General features: G+C 35.2%; 1 protein-coding gene across 1 annotated transcript in view; it reads left to right on the top strand.

The window, feature by feature from the left end:
* Positions 1 to 22,362, top strand: part of LOC138711054 (putative gustatory receptor 28a) — a 176,117-nt gene that overhangs the window by 130,870 nt on the left and 22,885 nt on the right. Inside the window, exon 3 of the mRNA XM_069842362.1 lies at positions 19,383 to 19,451. Within this exon, the coding sequence (XP_069698463.1) occupies positions 19,383 to 19,451 (69 nt within the window). The remainder of the gene's footprint in view (positions 1 to 19,382; positions 19,452 to 22,362) is intronic.

Raw genomic sequence — 22,362 nt, 5'->3', positions numbered from 1 at the left:
GTAATCGGTATTTTCATAGTAGTAACATTTAAAATAAATTGTAAGACTATGGACAAACCCATCACTTTGCAATTGACTTGTAGATACTGAATATGAGCAAAATTTGTCCAATAATTTTATATAAATCGCTGTACACAGACAGAGTAGTACTAAAATTATTATATTTCATGTACATCATTCCCTGGTAAATTGACTCGTAGATACTGAATATGAACAAAATCCGTCCAATAGTTTAGTAGAAATTGCTGTACACAGACAGACTAGTACTAAAATTATTATATTTCATGTACATCATTCCCTGATAAATTGACTCGTAGACACTGAATATGAACAAAATCCGTCCAATAGTTTAGTAGAAATCGCTGTACACAGACAGACTAGTACAAAAATTATTATATTTCATGTACATCATTCCCTGATAAATTGACTCGTAGACACTGAATATGAACAAAATCCGTCCAATAGTTCAGTAGAAATCGCTGTACACAGACAGGCTAGTACTAAAATTATTATATTTCGTGTACATCATTCCCTGATAAATTGACTTGTAGATACTGAATATGAACAAAATCCGTCCAATAGTTTAGTAGAAATCGCTGTACACAGACAGACTAGTACTAAAATTATTATATTTCATGTACATCATTCCCTGATAAATTGACTCGTAGAAACTAAATATGAACAAAATCTGTCCAATAGTTTAGTAGAAATCGCTGTACACAGACAGACTAGTACTAAAATTATTATATTTCATGTACATCATTCCCTGATAAATTGCCCAGACATTAAACACAACAATAAAGGAAAATAGAGATGAACAGCAACACATTTTTAATATTGCCCTAAAAGCCTATGTCTAGTTTTAGATAACGTACTTTTTTCTTATTCATCTTCAGTATTGTGTTAAATTTGTGTCTGAAACAATACCTTTCATATTGACAACTCCAGGAACTGTATGTCCACCTGTAATAACTAGGGAGCGGATTTTTATGTGCTAAAAAATTTTAATATATTTATTTTTTATGTGTTAAAAAGTACGAAAATATTTGCTAAAAGTAAAAAAATATATATTTTTTTTTAATATGACAAAATACCTTACTTAGCTTGAAAAAAGTGTTACTGGGTATTCACCAATCAGACTTGAGTATCAGTTGCTAGTAGTTGTCCGAAAATTGCAGTGAACAACAAAGGTCATTTCCAAATTCCCCATCACAAACGCATGCCGATTATCTCTGAACGAAATATACTGTGAAAACGATCTTTCCACATCACAGGACGTCAGACATGCATATTTAAAGAGAGGAATGTCACAAACACAAACACCGTCAATTTCACCTACAGGCACACCCTCCAATACTTGAGCAACTTTACACATTTTTTTATACCCACTGTTTTGCCGTGAATGCACACGTGAAGCAGCGGCAATGTGCTTGTTTCCAGACAAATGTTGCGTTACCTGAGAGCTCTGATCTGCACTTACTGATTTACCACATGGTTGGCAAAATAACACTTTTCCGTCGGTAGTAAAAATGTTTTTTAAATTCATCTACATATTGCTGAAGATGCGATCTTAAACTCGATTTGATTTTAGGCATCTTAAGAGGCTAATATACACACGACTTAACGTAAAAAATGTTTCTGGCTACTGACTGGCAATGTCGGAGAAAAGCTTCCTACAGCGACGCCACCACGTCTACACTAGCAGCTTATGCTTATGGCCCGATAATGGGGAATCACAACAAGATGTATTTCCTCACTTGATAGGCATGAACGAGAGGCGAGATATTTGTTTAAATTAAATAATGTATATACCCGAGCTCTTATCCGTTGTGTTTCACAAACAAAGCGCCGAATGAAATCATCTTCAGCAACAATAAACATTCCTAATTATTATGTGTTGCAAGATCTCTCCTTCTTGTCCATGTTAATTTATCCTCCAATAATAACATTGATATGCTGCCTAGCAGTTCTCAGAACTTGAGGCGATACTATCACAAAAAATGGATCACGGATACACCACACAGCACATAGAAACACGAAGCAACCAAGAATTCTAAAAAAAAAAGATAACATACTTCAGAGTAGAGTTGGGCAACACGATTGTTTTTCAGAACTCGATTCCAACGATTCAATCATACATTACGAACCGATTCTAACGATTCGTTCACGATTCTTCTCAGTCTGCGATTCCAACTATTGTTTTGAATCGTCAACGAGTTCACGAGTCATCCTACTCTGCGATTCCAACGATTCGTCAACGAACGACTTACAGGACACTTTCCTTTGCAAACCACGCGTAGAACAAAAACGTTCTTCATCTCTCACATAGATGGCATAAGAGGCGAGACACTGGATTGTCTCTTTCTCATTGGCTGGAACCATTCAGCATGACTTCCATTAGTCTACAAAATTACCCAAGATAATGTTTCTAAATTATAATTTATCAACTGAACCTTATTACGAAGTACATTTTTTGCATTACATCTCTATTTAACTATGCAAATTTCAGGTTTGTGTTCATTATTTTCCATACTTAACAAATGCAGTATTTTGATTTCACTCTCGCTCGGGAGTATTCGGCACGGTTCGGAAATGTCCGTTGACAGGTTACATCAAACAAGTAAATAGAATCGTGGGTTACGATACCATGTCAATTCGTTACTATTCTTTTGAACGACGATTCGTTACGATTCTTTTGAACGACGATTCGTTGATACCACGAATCGATTCTTACGATTCTTTATTATTAGTCGTTCGAATGAACGATTCGTTCACGAATCGACCCAACTCTACTTCAGAGTGACATAATTGATTTAGTTTCATGTTGTATGGTTTATCCGATAAGCAAGTTGTGATACAACACCACATTCGATCATGGTAAAGTGCTCCAACATGTGAAAGTGAACAAAAAACAAGGAACCTTGGTGCAATAACAATGAATTAACATAAAGGATTTTTAATATTTTAACAGTTAGTATCTCAGTGTAAGTTTATAACATTTTAAGTAATTGAATAACTGCATTTGACTACATAATACGTCAAGATAACCCCAGTGTTCCACCAAATGATGGATAATTGCAGCAGAAAATCAAAACAGATTTTACATGTTAGTAATAAGTGTGTGTTTTTAAATTTTAATTATTCAATTATCTACATATAGATTGTTTTATATGTGATATGAGATCATCAAGGGTACACATTATATGTTTCATTCACACAGTTCATGTGCACCTATTTGAACATGTAATTAGGCAAATTTTCATACATTTGAAAATGGCACATTAGTGCCGAAAACGTTTATGTTATAATCAATTATATAAAAACTAGATAAGTATAGACGGTATATTTCAATTTTAACATTGTGTCAATAATTGATTTAGTTTTAAAATATATAGAAGTTCTTGTAAAAAAAATATTTAAGTAAAAAAATTCCAAGATTTATTTGTTTATAATAGATTTCCTGAAAATATGTATTTACATAAATTTTTTTTGTAAAAATATGTGTTTTATGTGAAATGAAATTCGGGTTTTAAACTTGAAACTTGACATTCGGAATTTTTTACTTTGTTAATTGTGTTTTATCACACGCAAGAAAAATATTTGATTACACAAGAATCCGCTCCTTAGTAAACTTTCTTTCTTTCAGTTCAGCCTCTCCCTTCTTGGTTCATTTACACGACCCACGCCACCCGGGCCTTACAGGGCCGCGACCTGTCGGGAGAGGAATTACTATGGATCACATACATACTTTTTTGACCACACAAGGACATGGAGGGCCTCCCCGGATGAGGGATCAGCTCAATGCCAGGGCCACCTCCGATACAACACAAGCATTTAAGACAGTACACAGCATTCACTCACATATGAAAGGATTAAGGGAAGGATCGCTGTACAAGAGGTACAATCCCGGCATTTGCCTGGAAATAACTGAGGAAACCATGGAAAACTTCAGGATTGCCGGCCCCTGGGATCGAACCCCGGACCTCCCGAATGCGAGGCCAGCCCTCTACCACTCCGCTAGCCCGCTCGCCTTAGTAATAACATTAATGTTAAAACAAGCTCTGGCGGAAAACCAACATTAATTGCAATGTCCCTTTCAACTGTTTCGTCTTTCAGAGGCATTGCTAGTCATCTGTTAATCCTTCAATAATTTAATTCATGGGAAAATATGTTAGCTGCACATCTCTACTGTTTATTCTTGAAATTGTCCATTTCCTGTGGTACTGATGTAATAAATTGTTATATTCACTTTATTTTATTAAGGACGTCAAGCTTAGAAATGTTGTCAGCTCCGTATTTCATTTAGTAATCTCTTGAGGCATTAAAGGAAAAGAAGCGACTTCCAGCGCACTTCGGCGCAATATTTTCAGATTCAGTTTCACGCCTAGCAATGCGTTTGGAATCGTTAAGTGCTCTCTTCTTGGCGTCCAAGTTATTTGGTTCGGCGCCTATTTCTCTTGGAGATGACGGCATTTTCAGCATATCTAGAGCAGCGTTCTGGTGCAGCATCCTGTACGGTGCTACAAGTATCATTATTGTCACTAAGACACTTCATTATTTTCTGACTCTTAAAATTACAACTTTGGCTGAGTCATGTCTCATTGTTGTAACCACTACTTCCGCTTGTTTTTCTCATATATCAGTTATTATATGTTTGATCAGGTGCCGAAGGCTGGTCAAGATAGCTACAGCCTTGAATCATTTGGTCAGGAATTCTAGTGTAGACTGTAGAAAACAAGCTCTGACCAGTTTACTTCTTTTGACATTTGGATTCCTTTCATTTTCAACGTTTTATATCGTTCCCATTCTTATAAAGCCATGCGGGATATTTTGTTTTTTAATGGTTTTTACTTTCTTGATTGTGGATTTGAACTCATTTGTTATCAACCATCAGATTTCATCACTTGTCCAGCTTTGCAGTCGTGTCTTTGCTGGTCTTAACTCTTCTCTTACGGCTGTTCTCTCAGAAGTATCTCCTTCGGAGTCGTTCTCCCAGCAAGATTATTCGTGCATCTCTTCTCTTCCTTGCCTGCCCACAAACAGCTTGACATATGACAACATTCTGACCTTCCGTCATATTACTGTCTCTCACAACAAACTGTGTGACGTCATCCTTAATATCAACTCAATGTACTCTCTACAGATACTCTGCAGTATTGGAGAATCGTTTATTTCTGTTACAATTTGTTGTTTCTGTGTAATTGTGTCCATTGCGAAGATATTTGATGGAACACGAACACTTCACAAGTATTTCTTCCTGATCTGGTGGAAAGCATTCAACATTTTACCGATAATATTTTCCTGGGCAAAATGCTGTGAAGAGGTAAGTGAAGGCGTCATCTCAACAGTAGTCTCACTAGAGGTTTAGATTTTTCTAGAGAAAATCAAAACTCGAGTGGATTTTAATTGACTATTACACAATTAGAAGAAAATATATAAAGATTAGAAGAAGTAAAGTACTCTAATACAATAAAATATTAATTGACTTACTGAAATTATACTGATCGCGACCTTGTCCTAAGGTTGAATGTTTTTAGTTTTCAGAAGTTTAATTATGGCAAAAGCGAAACACTTATACAGGGACATCATTTTATTTTTACTAACATTTCTAATATTAACCTGGCTATACCTTTAGATCAACGATTAAGAACCGGAAACACCGTTTGCTACCCCCTTCCACGACTGAAGTTCGATGATACTGGCGTAATATACAAACAAATCACTTTACTAGGTATAGGAGGGAAGAAAAATAGTTCATCCATTTACGTGAACTAGGAAATATCGCGTTTTTGAGTTTGATAATTTTCATTAGGTTTTTGTTTAATCAAAATTCAGTACAGTATTAACAATGAGTGTTTTTACTCACGAACTGAGTTAGCCATGCGAACGTATTCATTATGCAGTGTATATTATACTGTCTACTGCACATTAGCGTACAATATAGAGAAAGAAGTTAAATTGAAAAATAATCATAATATGGATATTTATACACATTTTTGAAAATGGTGGCTGTTCATTTCGATACAGACTTCAGTTGTAATGTGCATATTATCGAACTATAAACTATTGTAGGTACGTAATTCCAGTTACCAGGTTCGTACTTCGTACCAGTAACTCATGTTGAAATAATTCTGTACCTACTCTATAAAAGAGACCTTACGTTCTGTAAATTCAGTCTTCACTTCTGCCCAATCCGAAAAGATAAAATTACTCAGACATGCTATCTACTGTCCGTCCAAGTGGTTATGTCGCAGGATCGTAGAAAGGGGGGGGGGGGATCACGTGACAGTTAATTACTTAACGAGGCCCTTTTAAGTTATTTTAAACAATTGTATGGGTATAATATTACGTAGACGTCCAATTTCTAACAGAAATTAATGTTCTCAGAAAAGAGCTAAGACAGCCCAGCCACTTGCATTTACAGAGAGGCGAATAGAAGCAGGTGGAGGAAACCGCGATGCGACGTAGGCAAATGGAAAATGATTCAATATTGAAAGCTCTTTCGTCACTGGAAAACGCGAACATATTTTTGGAACGTACTGTTTACTATGACCGTAAGGCTACTATGACTGTATATGCGGTCTTGGGTCTGTGTGGAGGACGGTTGAACTTCGTTAGTAGAAGGGGTGGGAGTGACGTACATTCAAAAACTCAGGTACAATAAAAATTGAAGTAAAAGTTAAATGATGTCCCTGCATAAAAAAGGACCACAGACGGAAATTGAAAATTATAGACCAATCCCCTTACTCTCTGTATTTTCTAAGATGATTGAAAAGGTTATGCACAAGAGGCTTGTATCATTTTTAACCCAACATAATATAATTATTGAAAACCAACATGGATTTTTATAAGAGGTAGGGAACACCAATCCAAAAATTTTTGTTGGTAGGTTTTTGTTCCCTTGACATCACCTTCCAGCGTAAGAGGCGTTCAAAAGGATGTGGTGATGATACAAAAGCAAGGAATGGAAGCGACTGTGACCAACTTTATTCACAGAAGGTACTCAAAGTTCCGATCGTCAACAACATTGCAATCACAACGTCGAAGCATCCATTCCCATACATGTGAAAAGATTTTTGGCATGGCACGAATATGTAGTCCCAACAGTCACGGTGAATCTTGGGACGAAGTCTTCATCTGAATCCATGGGAGTCTCATACACTAGATTCTTCATGCGTCCCCAGAAGAAGAAATCAATGCATGATAAGTCGGGTGATCTTGGTGACCAGGCGACAGCTCAATGGTTATCTAAACAATTCGCTGTCAATTTTTGAGCGGGTATCATCCATAACTTTTTGATTGGGTCGTATCTGCTGCCTGTCCAACTCAACGGACCGTGTTATCTAGTGTTCCTCTAATAAATGTTGTTGGAACTGCTGAAAGAAACTTAATTTTCATGAAACGTATAAGTAGTACTGTATTATAATGATGAATATATCGTCTTCTCAGCACCACAATTGTCCGACAAAAGTAACCACAATAGAACTTATTTTTTGGGGGTTACGTAATTATCATGTTAATTGAAGTTAGCTGAGACAAAGTAGAAAATCATTAACAAAATTGAAAATTGTTAAAGTCAGAGACATTAGCCAAATAAGTTATGCTGTATAAAATCGATATAGGCCTGTACGATGTTCAACCATGAGACAAAATTTCAAATTATTGTGGTAAAAGTTTTTAATCTCATAAATGAAATTACTTAACATAATTTTCTGTTATAACATTGTGTGTTACATTCAGGAGTACTTCAACACTTAAAGATAATAGAAAACAGTTTTCTTATCTCTTTGTATGTCAGTATTTCTTACCAGAAAATGTCAGAATTTCTGGAACTATATATTATGTAATGTGAATGCTAAGCTAATGTATTACAGAAGGCCAATATTTGCCAGATGTCTTCGCTTACAATTGACGCCTTTATCCAGATGTACTATATGTTCGTCACTTAAGAATTCACCTCACACGGGAAATGAATTAAAACACTTCAACTGTTTAGAATATTGATTATTTTTGTATTAAAATTGGAAAATGTAAGAATATTTTATTTCATGTACAATGTCAAGCCGCGGAGAACTATTACAGATCGTTCGTAATTGAGTAGATATTACAGCGTTGGAAGGCTCTTGACGTAGTGTGTTCCAGCTATTTATGGAGCCTAAATTCTTGAGGGTCTGGCAATGGCTTTGAAATCACTAAGTTCTCTTTTCTTTGTATCTAAATTATTGGGTTCAGCGCCAATTTCTCTTGGCGATGACGGCGTCTTCAGACGGTCCACTTCTGCGTTGTGTAGCAGCTTGTTTTGCACCGCCACGTTTGCTATAAACATCATTCACAGCATCTCCCTTGTATCGGCACTAAAAACCAAAAATCTTACTCATCGTTGCGTTTTCTGTGTATACTTCGTCAGTATCTCTTCTTCGTTCCTGTCTACAATTATATGCGTGATGAAATGCCAAAAATTGGCCAAAATAGCAACAGCATTGAATATGTTGGGCCAAAACGCCCAAATAAATTATAGAAACCAATGCAGCAGAAGTTTTATTGTTTTGATTGTTGGATTCGTAGCACTCTCCGTGCATTTCATCCAACCACTTACAACAAAACCGCTGACAATCCTTCGATTTTTACTAACTTGCAATTTTTTCAATTTACATTACTCACCTTTTGTCATAGTCCAGCAGTTTGCAACGCTTGTCCAGCTATGTGGTTGTTTCTTCATCGACATCAACCTTTCTCTTACGACTGTTCTCTCAGAAATGTCTTCTTCAAAATCCTCAACGCTCTCTCAAAAGAGTCATCCGTTCAGCTGTCAGACTCGGGAAACGTTTTCTTCGCTACACGCTAACCCCTCGCCAGCTCGCGCCATTCACCGTGTGTCCCAGCCCATCGCCACTCACGACAAACTGTGTGACATCGTTCAAGATGTGAACTCAGTGTACTCCCTTCAGTTGCTGTGCGCTATCGCGGAGGCGTTCATTTCTATCACGTCCTGTTGCTTCTGGATGTTCGTCTCCATTCCTGAGGAATTTTCTGGATTTGCGATGTTTTATGCATATTCCTTCGATATATGGTGGCGTATATTCAAGATATCGATTATAGTTTATTCCTGTACAAAATGCACCGAAGAGGTGAGTTAAAACATAACTTGTAAGTTCACATCGACTATGACAGTAATTACTGAGTTTGTTGAATGAAAAGTATATACCGGGTGATGTAGTAAAAACGTGCAAAACTTAAACTGGGAATAAGAGGTGCTCTACTGGGTGTTTTGAGACACGGACGAAGGCAGATTAAGCAGATATAATCTTAAGCATGTCACTGTTTTCTATATTATTTACATTTATTTGTACGTCATGTTTAATTTTTTCACGCTTTTACTGGATCACCCTGTATTTATATTTGACTGAATCCCTGGGCTTTGCGTAGGACTACATACTTCAATTGAATTGGTTTAATTCGCCAAATTGGCACCGTCATAAATAAAACTTCTATGTTCAATGATATATAAGAAATTTTGTTTCGAACAAAAGTGGTTCCGGACGGCTCAGGCACAAGTTCGATTCCGGAGTTCGAAGATTGCACAGTGGCACAAGCTGTGGCGTCTTTTCCTGTGCTGTTAAAACCGTCAAATCCGCTTGGTGCTGGTCATTTTGCACTTGTTAGATTCCTTTTGACATTCTCTTGCCTCCTGTTGAGATTGTTTGTCATTTCTTATTACGTTTATAAGAGCTATTGCCATTCGTCTTTAAAATATATGTTATTTCTTTGTGAAAAAATATATACAATTAATTTCGAATGTATTTATTTGTTTATTTATTTATATGTTTGTATATTTGTTTTATTTATATACTTATTTATTTATTTATTTATTTATTTATTTATTTATTTATTTATTTATTTATTTATTTATTTACGCACTCATTCACTAATTTATATACCATTCATATTTATATATTATTCATTCATTTATTTCTTTGTTATTTGTTTATACATTTATTCATTCTTCGTTCATTCGCTTTTTGGCTTATTTATTTATTTACTAGCCGTACCCGTGCGCTCCGCTGCAACCGTTAGAAATAAATATAAAGTAATTACATAATTAAAATAGGACGTTTGATCCAGGGAACATTCGTGTTTGATAGAAGGATAAATCGTTTAATATGTTACTTAATTTAAATTGCATCCAAATAATTAAAATGCGATCATTTTGGTCCAGAGACACTCATTTGGTGCAATGACAATTCCTTTAACATGTTTCTTAATTTTTATTACATGCAACCATAGTTTAATGAAGATTGACATCATTTAGATTTAATGTGTATATTTTATTTTACTTGTTATAGGTTTCCATTGAATTATGATAATAACTTAATTTTAACCCTTGTTTTCTACGTATTCAGTAAATGGCGCTTAGCCCACTATGGTTCTGAACCCTTCAAATAACTTAAATTATATTATATAATATTACATATTATATTATATTATATTATATTATATTATATTATATTATATTATATTATATTATATTATATTATATTATATTATATTATATTATATTATAAGTTACTGTAATAACATTATAGCATTATGTCCATCTAGAGAAACTACACTTTCCAATGGTGAAATAATAATTAATTATACAAATCGGTTAATTTAGCTTCCGATATTACTTCATACAAACACAGAAACATTCTCTGTAGGCTATCTTTCATAGCTTCCGATTGTTGCTGTCCAAGGCCCCTTATAGACGAAGTCATTTGTTTTTTAATTCATTACACGGCCTTAGATGGCAGTTATTTTAATTTTAAAACTCATTTATCTCATTAAATATCAGTCCTATCAAACTTTTTCATGGAATAAAACTTATCGCAAATTATTTTTAAAGAAACTTTTGTTATGTAACATTTTTCACAAAAATCAATAATAAGCGAGATATTTCGATTTATTTAATTCAGACCCCCTTATAACCCCCCTTTTAAATAATGTATTTTGAATGTCATATAGCCTAAAATCTAAGTTACAACGAACTTCATTTATATTCCAATTTTCATCGAAATCCGTTCAGCCATTATCGCGTGAAAAGGTAACAAACATACAGACAGACAGACAGACATGCAAACAAAAATTTAAAAAAAGCGATTTTCGGTTTCAGGGTGGTTAATTATATATGTTAGGACCAATTATTTTTGGAAAATCGAAAATTACCAGAAAAATTTCGGCTACAGATTTATTATTAGTATAGATTTATTTATTTATTTATTTATTTATTTATTTATTTATTTATTTATTTATTTATTTATTTATTTATTTATTTATGTATTTATTTATTTATGTATTTATTTATTTATTTATTTATTTATTTATTTATTTATTTATTTATTTATTTATTTATTTATTTATTTACGCACTCATTCACTTATTTATATATCTACCTATTTATTCATTCATTTATTTCCTTGTTATTTGCTTATACCTACATTTATTCGTTCTTCGTTCATTCGCTTTTTAGCTTATTTATCTATCTATCTGTCTGTCTGTCTGTCTGTCTGTCTGTCTGTCTGTCTGTCTGTCTATCTATCTCTATCTATCTATCTATCTATCTATCTATCTATCTATCTATCTATCTATCTATCTATCTATCTATCCATCCATCCATCCATCCATCCATCCATCCATCCATCCATCCATCCATCCATCCATCTATCTATCTATCTATCTATCTATCTATCTATCTATCTATCTATCTATCTATCTATCTATCTATCTATCTATCTATCTATCTATCTATCTATCTATCTATCTATCTATCTATCTATCTATCTATCTTCCTGTCTGTCTGTCTGTCTGTTTGTTTGTTTGTTTATTATTTATTTATTCATTTATTCTTTCATTCATTTATTCATTTTTTTAATTAATTAATTTATTTATTTAAACATGCTTATTTCGACATAAAATTTATTCTTACAATAATGTATATTTACAGACTTTATCCCTCGTCAGCTGCTGATCGTGTTAAACAACTAGTAGGGCTAAAAGCAAGTTTTATGGAGGGAAATAAGTAAACAGCCAACAATGAACCAAATACAGCAATCGAGCCGGAATTCATGAGCGAAAACATTCTTGTAGCGAGCTAATGAAGTTGCGTGGGAAATTGCTAAAATAAAAAACCGTAAACGAAAAGAGAACTGATTAAAAAGTGACTCAATAAAGTAACAGAAAGTGTAAGTCCTCGAGAAAATACGAATTGTGGAAAAGATCACGATACGTGATACGACGAGCTATTCATTAAAAATACTTTTTTTTCCCATAAATTTGATTGTTTGCATCAAATAAACTACATAGTTCTGTTTTCATTAAGGATAGCAATGAGTTTGTACTATTTTATATTTTACAAGTTGCCACTGAGCAGAAAAAAAGGAAAATTTAACCCACGACGTGAATGAGGCATGTGGGTTTGCCGTCGGCGGTATAACGGACATCGTAGCACTTGATCTGTGGTTCACGTGTTAAAATTAGGTAGAGGGCGAAGTCTTTTAAGGGGCGATAAAAATCGTTAGCATGACTTCTGCGGTAGGGAATTTGGGGTCCGTGTCGTAGATTTACGGCAATATTGATCGTCATTTTCGCCTGTTTATGTCGACGCTGAATAATCTCTGAACAATATAGCATTTTTATTATTATTATTATTATTATTATTATTATTATTATTATTATTATTATTATTATTATTATTATTAGATTACTTATAAGTGACTTTTAGAGAACCCGGAGGTTCATTGCCGCCCTCACATAAGCCCGCCATCGGTCCCTATCTTGAACAAGATTAATTCAGTCTCTACAATCATATCCCACCTCCCTCAAATTCATTTTAATAGTATCCTCCCATCTACGTCTCGGCATCCCCAAAGGTCTTTTTCCCCTCAGGTCTTCCAACTAACACTCTATATGCATTTCTGGATTCGCCCAAACGTGCTACATGCCCTTGACCATATCAAACATCTCTATTTAATATTCATAATTAAGTTTCATAATAACCTATGCTCTGCTCAGCTGCAATTTTGATATTATCTCTGATATTTTCCCACACGCTATTAATATCTAATTCCTCTTCAACTTCTTTGAAACTTCCTGAAGCGGCAAACCCATTTGAAATTTGAACCTGATAATGTTGCTTAGTTTCCTCGTCTTATATATAAAATCGCGTCGATGTTATTTCCGGCGTGACTCCTCCTCTTTGCTTACGTCTTAGGAAGTGAAGGCTCTATAAAGTCTAGGTAGGTACTATTGTTCGCCATTTTTGCTCTTTCGTTGCCGAGCTACCATAAGAGGAATCTATTTGCCACACCGTTAAACATTGTCATGTCGTAGTTCCTATGATAATAAATCAAACGCACTGTAATTCAGCAAATAATTGAGCGGCAAATAACGTCCTCGTGTGCTCTGTGCCAACGCCAACGAAAGAGCCAAAATGGCGGGCGATTATATTAAGTATTTATCGAGCCTTAAGAAATGAATGGCGTCTTCATCAGCGAATCACAAGACGCACACGTTTAAATGTAGCCGACCTGCAACGCGATTGGCTGCCGGAAATTAGAGCGACGGGACTTTATATAGCTTAAAACATTTTCATGGTTAACAGAGGTAAAAAAAAATGCCACGTGTACGTCTCCATAGTTACAGTACAGAGGAATATCGAAGCTTTCCATTATTACTTGAATCAATTAAGTAATGTTAATTTTGAATTGTGGACATATCTGACACATACATTACCGGAATTAAATGTGTAAGTGCGTAATAACAATGGACATTTATATTTATGAACTGGTATTCACCTTAATGAAATTGTAGATGAATTACATATTTGATCTGTTTACCGCATACGAATATTGGACAACGTAAGAAACGTTACAATTCGTGAAAGGTGTCAAATATTGAAGTTACAGTTGGCAGCACTGTACGTACTTCACAAACACATGATGGTAGTGAGAAAACTCACAGCGCACTCTATTCTGTGAACTTCAGTGCTCCCCGTTTATCCTTGATTACAATGGCTTTCAGAACGCTAAGTTATCTTTTCTTTGTGTCTAAGATATTTGGTTCGGCCCCAGTTTCTGTTGGTGACGACGGCATTTTTAGAATTTCTGTTTTTGGTTTATGTTACAGTTGTTTTCGCATTGCCTTAATTTTCGTAAATCTCGAGTTCTCAGTTTCATTTTTACTGAAAATAAAGACAGAAATTCTTGTCAGAAAATCGGTGGCTGAAATTAGCGCCTACGTTGTGCACTTGGTTTTTGTGTCTTCATCGCTTGTGTCCACGATCATATGCTTGGTGGGGTGTCGAAGGTTGACCAGAATAGCCACAACTTTAAATCTGTTCCTGCATGATTTCCACACAGACCATACGAAACAGTATGTCGGAAACTGTGTTGTTCTCGGGTTTGTATTCTTGTCCATTTCCTTGTATTATGCTGCAGCATTAATTGTGAATCCAGCAGGAATTGTTCAGTATTTCTTATTATTATCTCTTTACAATGTATCTTTGGGCTCTTTTGTCATCATTCACCAATTTTCATCACTTGTAGACTTATGTAGTCATTTTTATATGAATCTTAACTCTTCCTTTTTGGCTGCCCTCTCAGAAAAGTCGTCTTCAAAATCGGCTACGCTTTACTACCATGATCATGTGACTCCCGACACATCTTCAAACTGCTGGAGATCCCGTCCCATTCTGCACCTCCCCCATGTCATCCACTCCCACAACAAACTTTGTGACGTCATTGAAGATATCACTTGCATGTACTCTTTGCAAATACTCTGTTGCATCGGGGAAATCTTAGTGACGTTCACAGTCTGCTGTTTCTGCATTATTGGCTACTTAGCAGTAGGCTTTGACTATGTGAAGTCGTTTTCTTCATACAGCTTCTTCATGTCGCAGTGCGTACTCAAGATATCAGTTTTGCTTTTCTCTTGCACGAAATGCACCGAAGAGGTGAGTTAACAAATTTAATGCCTTGTAAATAGTGTAACCAAAATTAATTGCATGAACCGAAAGTGAAAGTTGCCCTATATTATAGCAACTGTACTGCAATGGCGAAGACACGGAATGCTGCAATTCAGACCGAGTTCGTATGTGTACTCGTAGCTGATCCGGCGATGCGCTGTTGCCAGACTACGCAGACTTTCAGCTAAATTTTCTAATTAATCATGCACTTAATTATTACAAAATGCATAATAGTTATTTATTTGTTTATGCATTTTAACCTTCTTAGTCCTGAGAGTAAAGTATACTATACTATACTTTATGATATAAGATGTATGTGCAGAGACTCGAAGTATAGTATAGCCATAAGGAATAGAAAGAAGAAGTGGTCCACACCTGTGGAGTAACGGTCAGCGCGTCTGGCCGCGAAACCAGGTGGCCCGGGTTCGATTCCCGGTCGGGGTAAGTTACCTGGTCGAGGTTTTTTCCGGGGTTTTCCCTCAACCCAATATGAGCAAATGCTGGGTAACTTTCGGTGTTGGACCCCGGACTCATTTCACCGGCATTATCACCTTCATCTCATTCAGACGCTAAATAACCTCAGATGTTGATAAAGCGTCGTAAAATAACCTACTAAAATAAAAAAAAGAAGTGGTCGCACTCTGTTAATTCAAACGGCCGATACCACGCGGCGCTAGTGCAGAGTTCGCTCAGTCTGTTCCGTGTGTAAGTACGTAAATACATTTAATGTAAGTTGCACTGTTTACCTTTCGCTCCATATACGTACGTAACTGACATTGTACTTACAACATTAAGACTATTTGAAAGAAAAACACATTCATATACATCACACTGTAAAACAAATAATAGTTTAATATGTAAAACTTAACTTAGGGCTGCTTGTAGGCATGCAGTATGTACTCACCAACAGTTACTTGTCCGACACTTTGGAGAATTTACGAGATGATTTGGCGGCTCTCGGAGCTTGGAGTTCTCGTCGGATTTGTTTCGTCCGGAAGAAGAACCGACATTTCATATAGTGAAAAATTAGTTTCGGTATGATATCCATGGCATGATCCAAGCAGCATCCTGTTCCCGGTGGCTGAATTACAATTGAGGTAATACTGTCTATGCACTCGTGAAATATGTCGCCCCACATTCCATCGCTCAATTTTTCTTTTATTGTCTGTTCTGTTTGCATAAGCAAATGAAACATGCACTCCCTACAACCCGGAATAAAACACGAAGGCATTGCTTCAAATATAACACGACAAAAACATAATAATCTCGTCCTTTAATAAATAAATCGTGAGATCTACTCACTTGTCACTCGTGTACGAATAATTGCAGATTAGTGCATTGGCACTTACAGTATTTAACGCACTTAATTACACTAAAAAAGCAAACGAAATGAACGAAAACTCTACTGCTTCTTTTATGGATATTCGCTTCCAACTGAGCAATACCGATCGCAGCGCCACTAATTCTCTTGGTCACCGTCGACAATGCTGAACAGATAGGAGTGCGCACATTTCTTCTTTCTATTCGTTATGGTATAACTAGTGGCTTGTGCAGCAAATGCTACAAACTAAGTTCATTAGACGTTCAAATAAAAATGTTTCAGATTTATTTTCAATGAAGAATACCAGACATTTTGAAAGTTATTTGCTTCCATAATAATGAAACATACTTCCTCTGAATGTTTTTTTTTATCCCAAATACTTTTTCTTGAACCTATCCACCTTCGGTTTATGAGTTTCAACACGAAAACGCAAGTAACAATGTCAGTACGATCAGTGGGTTTTTCATGTGGGCGTAAAGAATAGCTATTTCAGGTCATTGTGGATTGTAGGTGAAAGTTAAAAAAAAGTCAGGTTTGTTATGCTTTCGAACAATAGACATAGCATCTTGATATAGCTGCTGCATGTAGAGCTTAAAATGTAGAGGGTAAAATCATTTTATCAACAGTAATCTCACTAGAGGTTTTGATTTATCTAGAGAAAATCAAAACTCGAGTGGGATTTAATTGACTACTACACGATTAGAAGAAAGTAGGCTATATAAAGATTAAAAGTAACAAAGTGTACAATAAAATATTAATTGGCTTACGAAAATACAATTGTCTTCAAATGTATTATTGTACCATCTCAACATTACGCTAGATGGCAGTAGTGTTTTATGATGATGTTTTCTTGTTACTGGTATCAGTTGTGCCAACTATGGAATCATCATTGAACTCTGTGGACTGTTACTAGTCAAGAAGGCTTTGTTGATTCAGTTTCATTTTTAATAAAACATTTGCATACCATTTCAATCATCCGGATCCCAGTAATCAACGTCACTTGACAGATGATTTTCAATAAATCTTAGTATTAAATAATCTCTGATACGTGACTATCCATAATATCATATAGCAGAAGCTATAACAAACATAACCTAAATAATATAAACAAGTGTTAGAAAAGTTTTAATTAGGGATGATGAAATAAACAAGAAACGTTTTAATTAACGATGATTAAATAAAAAATAAACATGGATAATTTTAAAAGAAGCAATTATTGAAAGTACAATTTTCAAATTTGAATGTTTTAGTGGTTGGTGGTTCAGTTGATGTTATGTTGGACGTGTGCGTAAAAGAAGTGAACTCGTTGGTGTACATGGTGTATCCCTCAACTCATTCAGGATTTCCGAATGGTGCTCTTCATATATGACCAGTGATCTTTATTAATTCTTGTTCTTGAATTCCAAAATGCAAGTCATATTTGAAAGTTATGTGCATCGACTGGAGTGGTTTGTAATTTTCTGTTTTTTGACGGCCAGACCAGTGCAGTTTGAAATGTTGGCAAACAAAGAAACAAATGCTAGGGTAGTGATAAAAATAAACAAATGCTAGGGACGCGATAAAATTAAACAAATGCTAGGGACGCGATAAAATTGTGCGATAAGCAGCCACGATTGGTTGAAAGACGTCCTTTCGTGCCGTTTTATTGGTCGAAAGTAGTGTGACGTAGTAAAAGTGTAATAGTCATGCTTAAATCATCGGGAGACTATAAAATCTTGTAGGCCTCTTATTTTATCAGTAAGAATACCTTTTAGTCTTCCCTTAGACAACTGCAATTTTTGCGCTCTCTCGAGCCAATACTGAAGAGAATGACGCATATAAATATCTACACCACACCGCCATTAAGGATATGAAAAAGACCCAACCCCACTTGATTAATAACTATAAAAATATTTGATTTTTAATAACAATATTAGGCTATCTTACGTAAGTTTTGTATACTACATAGCCGCCACTCAGTAAATTATAGAAATGAAGATCTAATTTAAGATACTCTCTACATCTACTTACATCACCCCAAAACGTTTCCTTTCATATCATCAATATAGCATTAATATGTATAATTAATGAAAAATAGTCACATCATGGTATTAACTATAATAATATTTCATTTCTAATGGTAATAATGTCATCAACCACAATTTTTGTAGATTTTAATATCCAATACACAGCTGTACTCAGAAAATTACACACCGTAGAATCGGACCTGTAAGTTATTTTTAGTAAGTCTTGAAGTTTTTAATAACCAATTGAATTTGAACTCTAAATATGTCAGCAATCCTCCAAGTCATGTCTTTCGTGTAAAATCGTATTGTTTATTGTAGTGTGTGTTTTGTTTTATACTGAAATGCAATTACTTAGGTCTCAAAACTGACGAAAGATGGATTTTGGAAAATAGGAAAATTATGTAGGAAAACTAATGCTTCGCTGAAATTTACTATTTTTCTGAAAATCCTTGGATGCCAAGCTTCAAAATGACGGGTCATTCATTAAAATCCGTTCAGCCGTTTTCCCGTAATTTCCATTACCAGTTCAAATTATATATATATATATATATATATATATATGTATATATATATATATGTATATATATATATATATACCTGCATTTGTGCCCTAACTGTAACCTGAAGAATTTTTTCAGCATTTTTCCTCATGTCAGTGACATTTATTAAAGTGTAGAATTATATTGAATTTTAAAAAAACAACAACAAATATCTCAGGACTCCGGAGGATTTTGTCCCCTTCAATCTGGACAATTATAATATAACTTCCAGTCTGTACCTTCGTATATGCGACCCTTTCTTGTGTATAGGAATGGACTCATTAATACTGTTGAGTTTATCACATAATATGACGTAAGTACTTCCAAGGCAACCAAGGATGAATGTCGTAAGCGTAACAAATAGTCCACCAGATCCTTAGTTATATTACACGGGAAAAAATAACTGAACCAACTTTGCCTCAGATTTCACTAAACTTCCTGTGAAATTTGTCTCTGTAGCAACTTGTATGAGAAAGAACAAGCGCTCCAGCTGATAATGCCCTTCTGAATTGCAGGCAAACCGGACAGCGATCCTGGTGCACAAACTCTTGGCCAAGATTCGAGACTCGGACATCAGAGAAGAGGTACGACTCCATTCCAGTGAGCAACTGGAAAACAATTTATTTGTACATTCAGGGAGAGGGAGGTTTAATATAATTCTGGAGTTCCTGTACTATGTAATACATTGAAACGATGTGTTATATTTTTGTATTAGTGTGAAAACTTACTCCGAGAAACCTTTACTATCGCCATGAGGCTGAAGTATTTAATAACATTTATTAGATTGGTTAGACACTGCAAAATGCATTTCTTTAGCGAGCTGTCATTAAACCTAAGATAACAAATATATAAGAAAAATGCGTGAAGTGATGAACAACTCGAATATTGTACCTACTTAGCAGAACGGACAAATGAATTAGCAATATTAATCAGTGTCCTGATTAATATAAACATTTATTTACGGCAGTGGCGTATACTGGTTTAAGGGTCTGGGCTACCACTGACCCTATTATTACGCAAAATATATTTTAAAATCCCTATAATAAAATTCCTTACCTATTTATATGTGAATTCCAGACGTCTTGATTGGGACGAAAATACTTTGATGACTTCGTCATTGAAATTACAGTTGGGCCGCTTGCGAAGTTTCTGTAGAAATTACTTTTCAATGGACATCAGAGCCAAGCCGGATAAACGTTCTTGTGTATGAGTTGATCTACAGTAGGATTTTATTCTCTTCAACGCAGAAAATGTTCTTTCTACCGTTGCTGACGTCACAATTAATGTTGCCAATTTAAGGACTTCAGGAATAACTTGGTTCAGCTGGTTTTCATATATGGCAGATAATATTTCATGGATAGGTTTGTTCGAAAAATCATAGACTTCTGCTGAATATATTACACTTAATTCATTTTTCAAACGCACTTGATCAAAGCGACTGTTATAGGACTGAAATAATTTGTTTAGTGCCTCATTCGGGAAGTTTTCTTTATAAGCATAAAATTTTTGAGAATTTAGAAGATGTGAGAACTGAAGCCTTCCATAATCAGAAAATCTGTCAGTAATTTCCATGTGCATACGATCTAGTATGCTGTAGTACAGCTGCCTGTATTTCAATTCATCATCTCCTTTTCTTCGCTTTAATGGTGGTTCCATTGTATTGGCTGAAGAATTTTCATTTTCCATATTACTCCATATGGACGGAAACCCACTACGTCTGAACTCGGATATAGTATTTTTTAACTTCGATACCTCTTGCAAGCAGTATGCTATGTCTAGACTTTTTGTCTGAAGAATATTGTAGAGCACATCTGTATGTGCGAACACTCTAGCATAGACTTCAAGAAGAAATATATTCTGAAACTGTGTGAAAAAATACAAATATCCTTGAGCCTGCACAATTACATCATCATCCCAGTTTTCTTCAGAGTCATTACAAATGATATTTTCAAAAAAGCAGTCAGTTGTTCTCTGTATTCCTTCATTGTATTTACAAACCGAGATGTAAAATCCCATCTAGTTGGTGCTACTTTTGGGAGTTTCTGTTTCATAAATGCCTTGAGTTTTTCTGATCTTTTAAGAGATGATGAGAAAAATGCAGCTAAACCCGACAGTGTTTTGAAAAAAATGCGGTATTCTGGAATGGATGAAGTAGTTTGTTGCAAAACTAAATTGAGAACATGGCTGTAACAATGGACAAATAGTTCTTGAGGATACTTTTCTTGAACTTTTGTTTTTAAGCCATTAATATTTCCCGCCATAACTGAAGCACCATCGTATGTCTGTGCAATTAAGTTATTGCCGACATTGTATTCTGCTATAACACCTTCCACATGCTGAAACAAAGCAGCAGCAATTTTGTCCGAACTGACATTTGTGAATCCTATAAACCGTTCTTGAACATTGGCAGTACTATCGACGTATCTTAAAACAGTGGTCAATTGACTCTGATTAGAGAAGTCACTTGTTTCATCAAAAACAATGACCACAAAAGATGTTTCTTCTATTTCAGATTTTATGTTCTTTATCATAACCCCACTTATAGCAAATATTAAGTCATTCTGAATTGCGAGAGAAGTACCACGAAATACTGTTGAACTCTCAAGATGATTGGCCAGTAAATGGTCAAATTCACTTAAGGAACTTAAATATTCAATATAATTTCCTCTATTCTCTGATTCCACACTCTCATTATGATCCCGAAAAGCCAATTCTTGTTTTCCTAGAAAGCAGATTGCGTTAATAAGACGCAGTAAAATCTCCCGATTTTTTTTTTTTTTTTCACAAGATCATTGTGTTGATTGATGTGTAGAGCTTTTTGCTTATCTAGCTGTAAATCAATTCTTGTCTTCCCAAAGTTTGCAAAGTTCATGCTACTACAAATATGAGCTTTTGATTTGTCGTGTTTTAGGACTGCCGTTCGAAGGGAGTTCATATTAGAAAACCCCTCTTTTGACCACACATTAGTTTCGCGGGCTAAATAACAAACATGGCCAGCAAAATAGTTTAGACAGTTTAGAACTACCACACAACCAATTCCACTTACCATATGATGTTGAAGTGAAATGGCGTGTGTATTCACGCTGTTTTTCTTTTACGTCCATGGACAAATTTAACTCAGGAGTTGGTATTTCCATTTTCACAATTTCAACTTTCTCGTTGTATGTACGACGGTTAAGAGGCACTTTTAATAAACCTTCTATTACACAGTCATTTTCAACACAAACCTCTCCAGAAACTTGTTCTGCCATATTTTTCACAATATCACTTAATTGGGAAATTAAAAACTTAATAATTCACAATTAATATAACTCTTAGACACTCGAACAAATCACAGATTTAAAATACTGCACTGCAAGAACGCAATCACATTGATGAGCTAGCGTACTAAGCGTATTGTTGCTTCGCGCCTGCGAAAGAATCCGATCACGAGAGCGGCAACTCGCCCGGCCTACACTGCACGATGGAAACAGAAGGGAGAGGGGGACGGGCAGT

The sequence above is a fragment of the Periplaneta americana genome, chromosome 12 (assembly GCF_040183065.1).
Source record: "Periplaneta americana isolate PAMFEO1 chromosome 12, P.americana_PAMFEO1_priV1, whole genome shotgun sequence".
Classification (NCBI taxonomy): domain Eukaryota; kingdom Metazoa; phylum Arthropoda; class Insecta; order Blattodea; family Blattidae; genus Periplaneta; species Periplaneta americana.
Note: the sequence above shows the minus strand (reverse complement) of the source record. Positions and strands in the feature narration are given on the sequence as shown.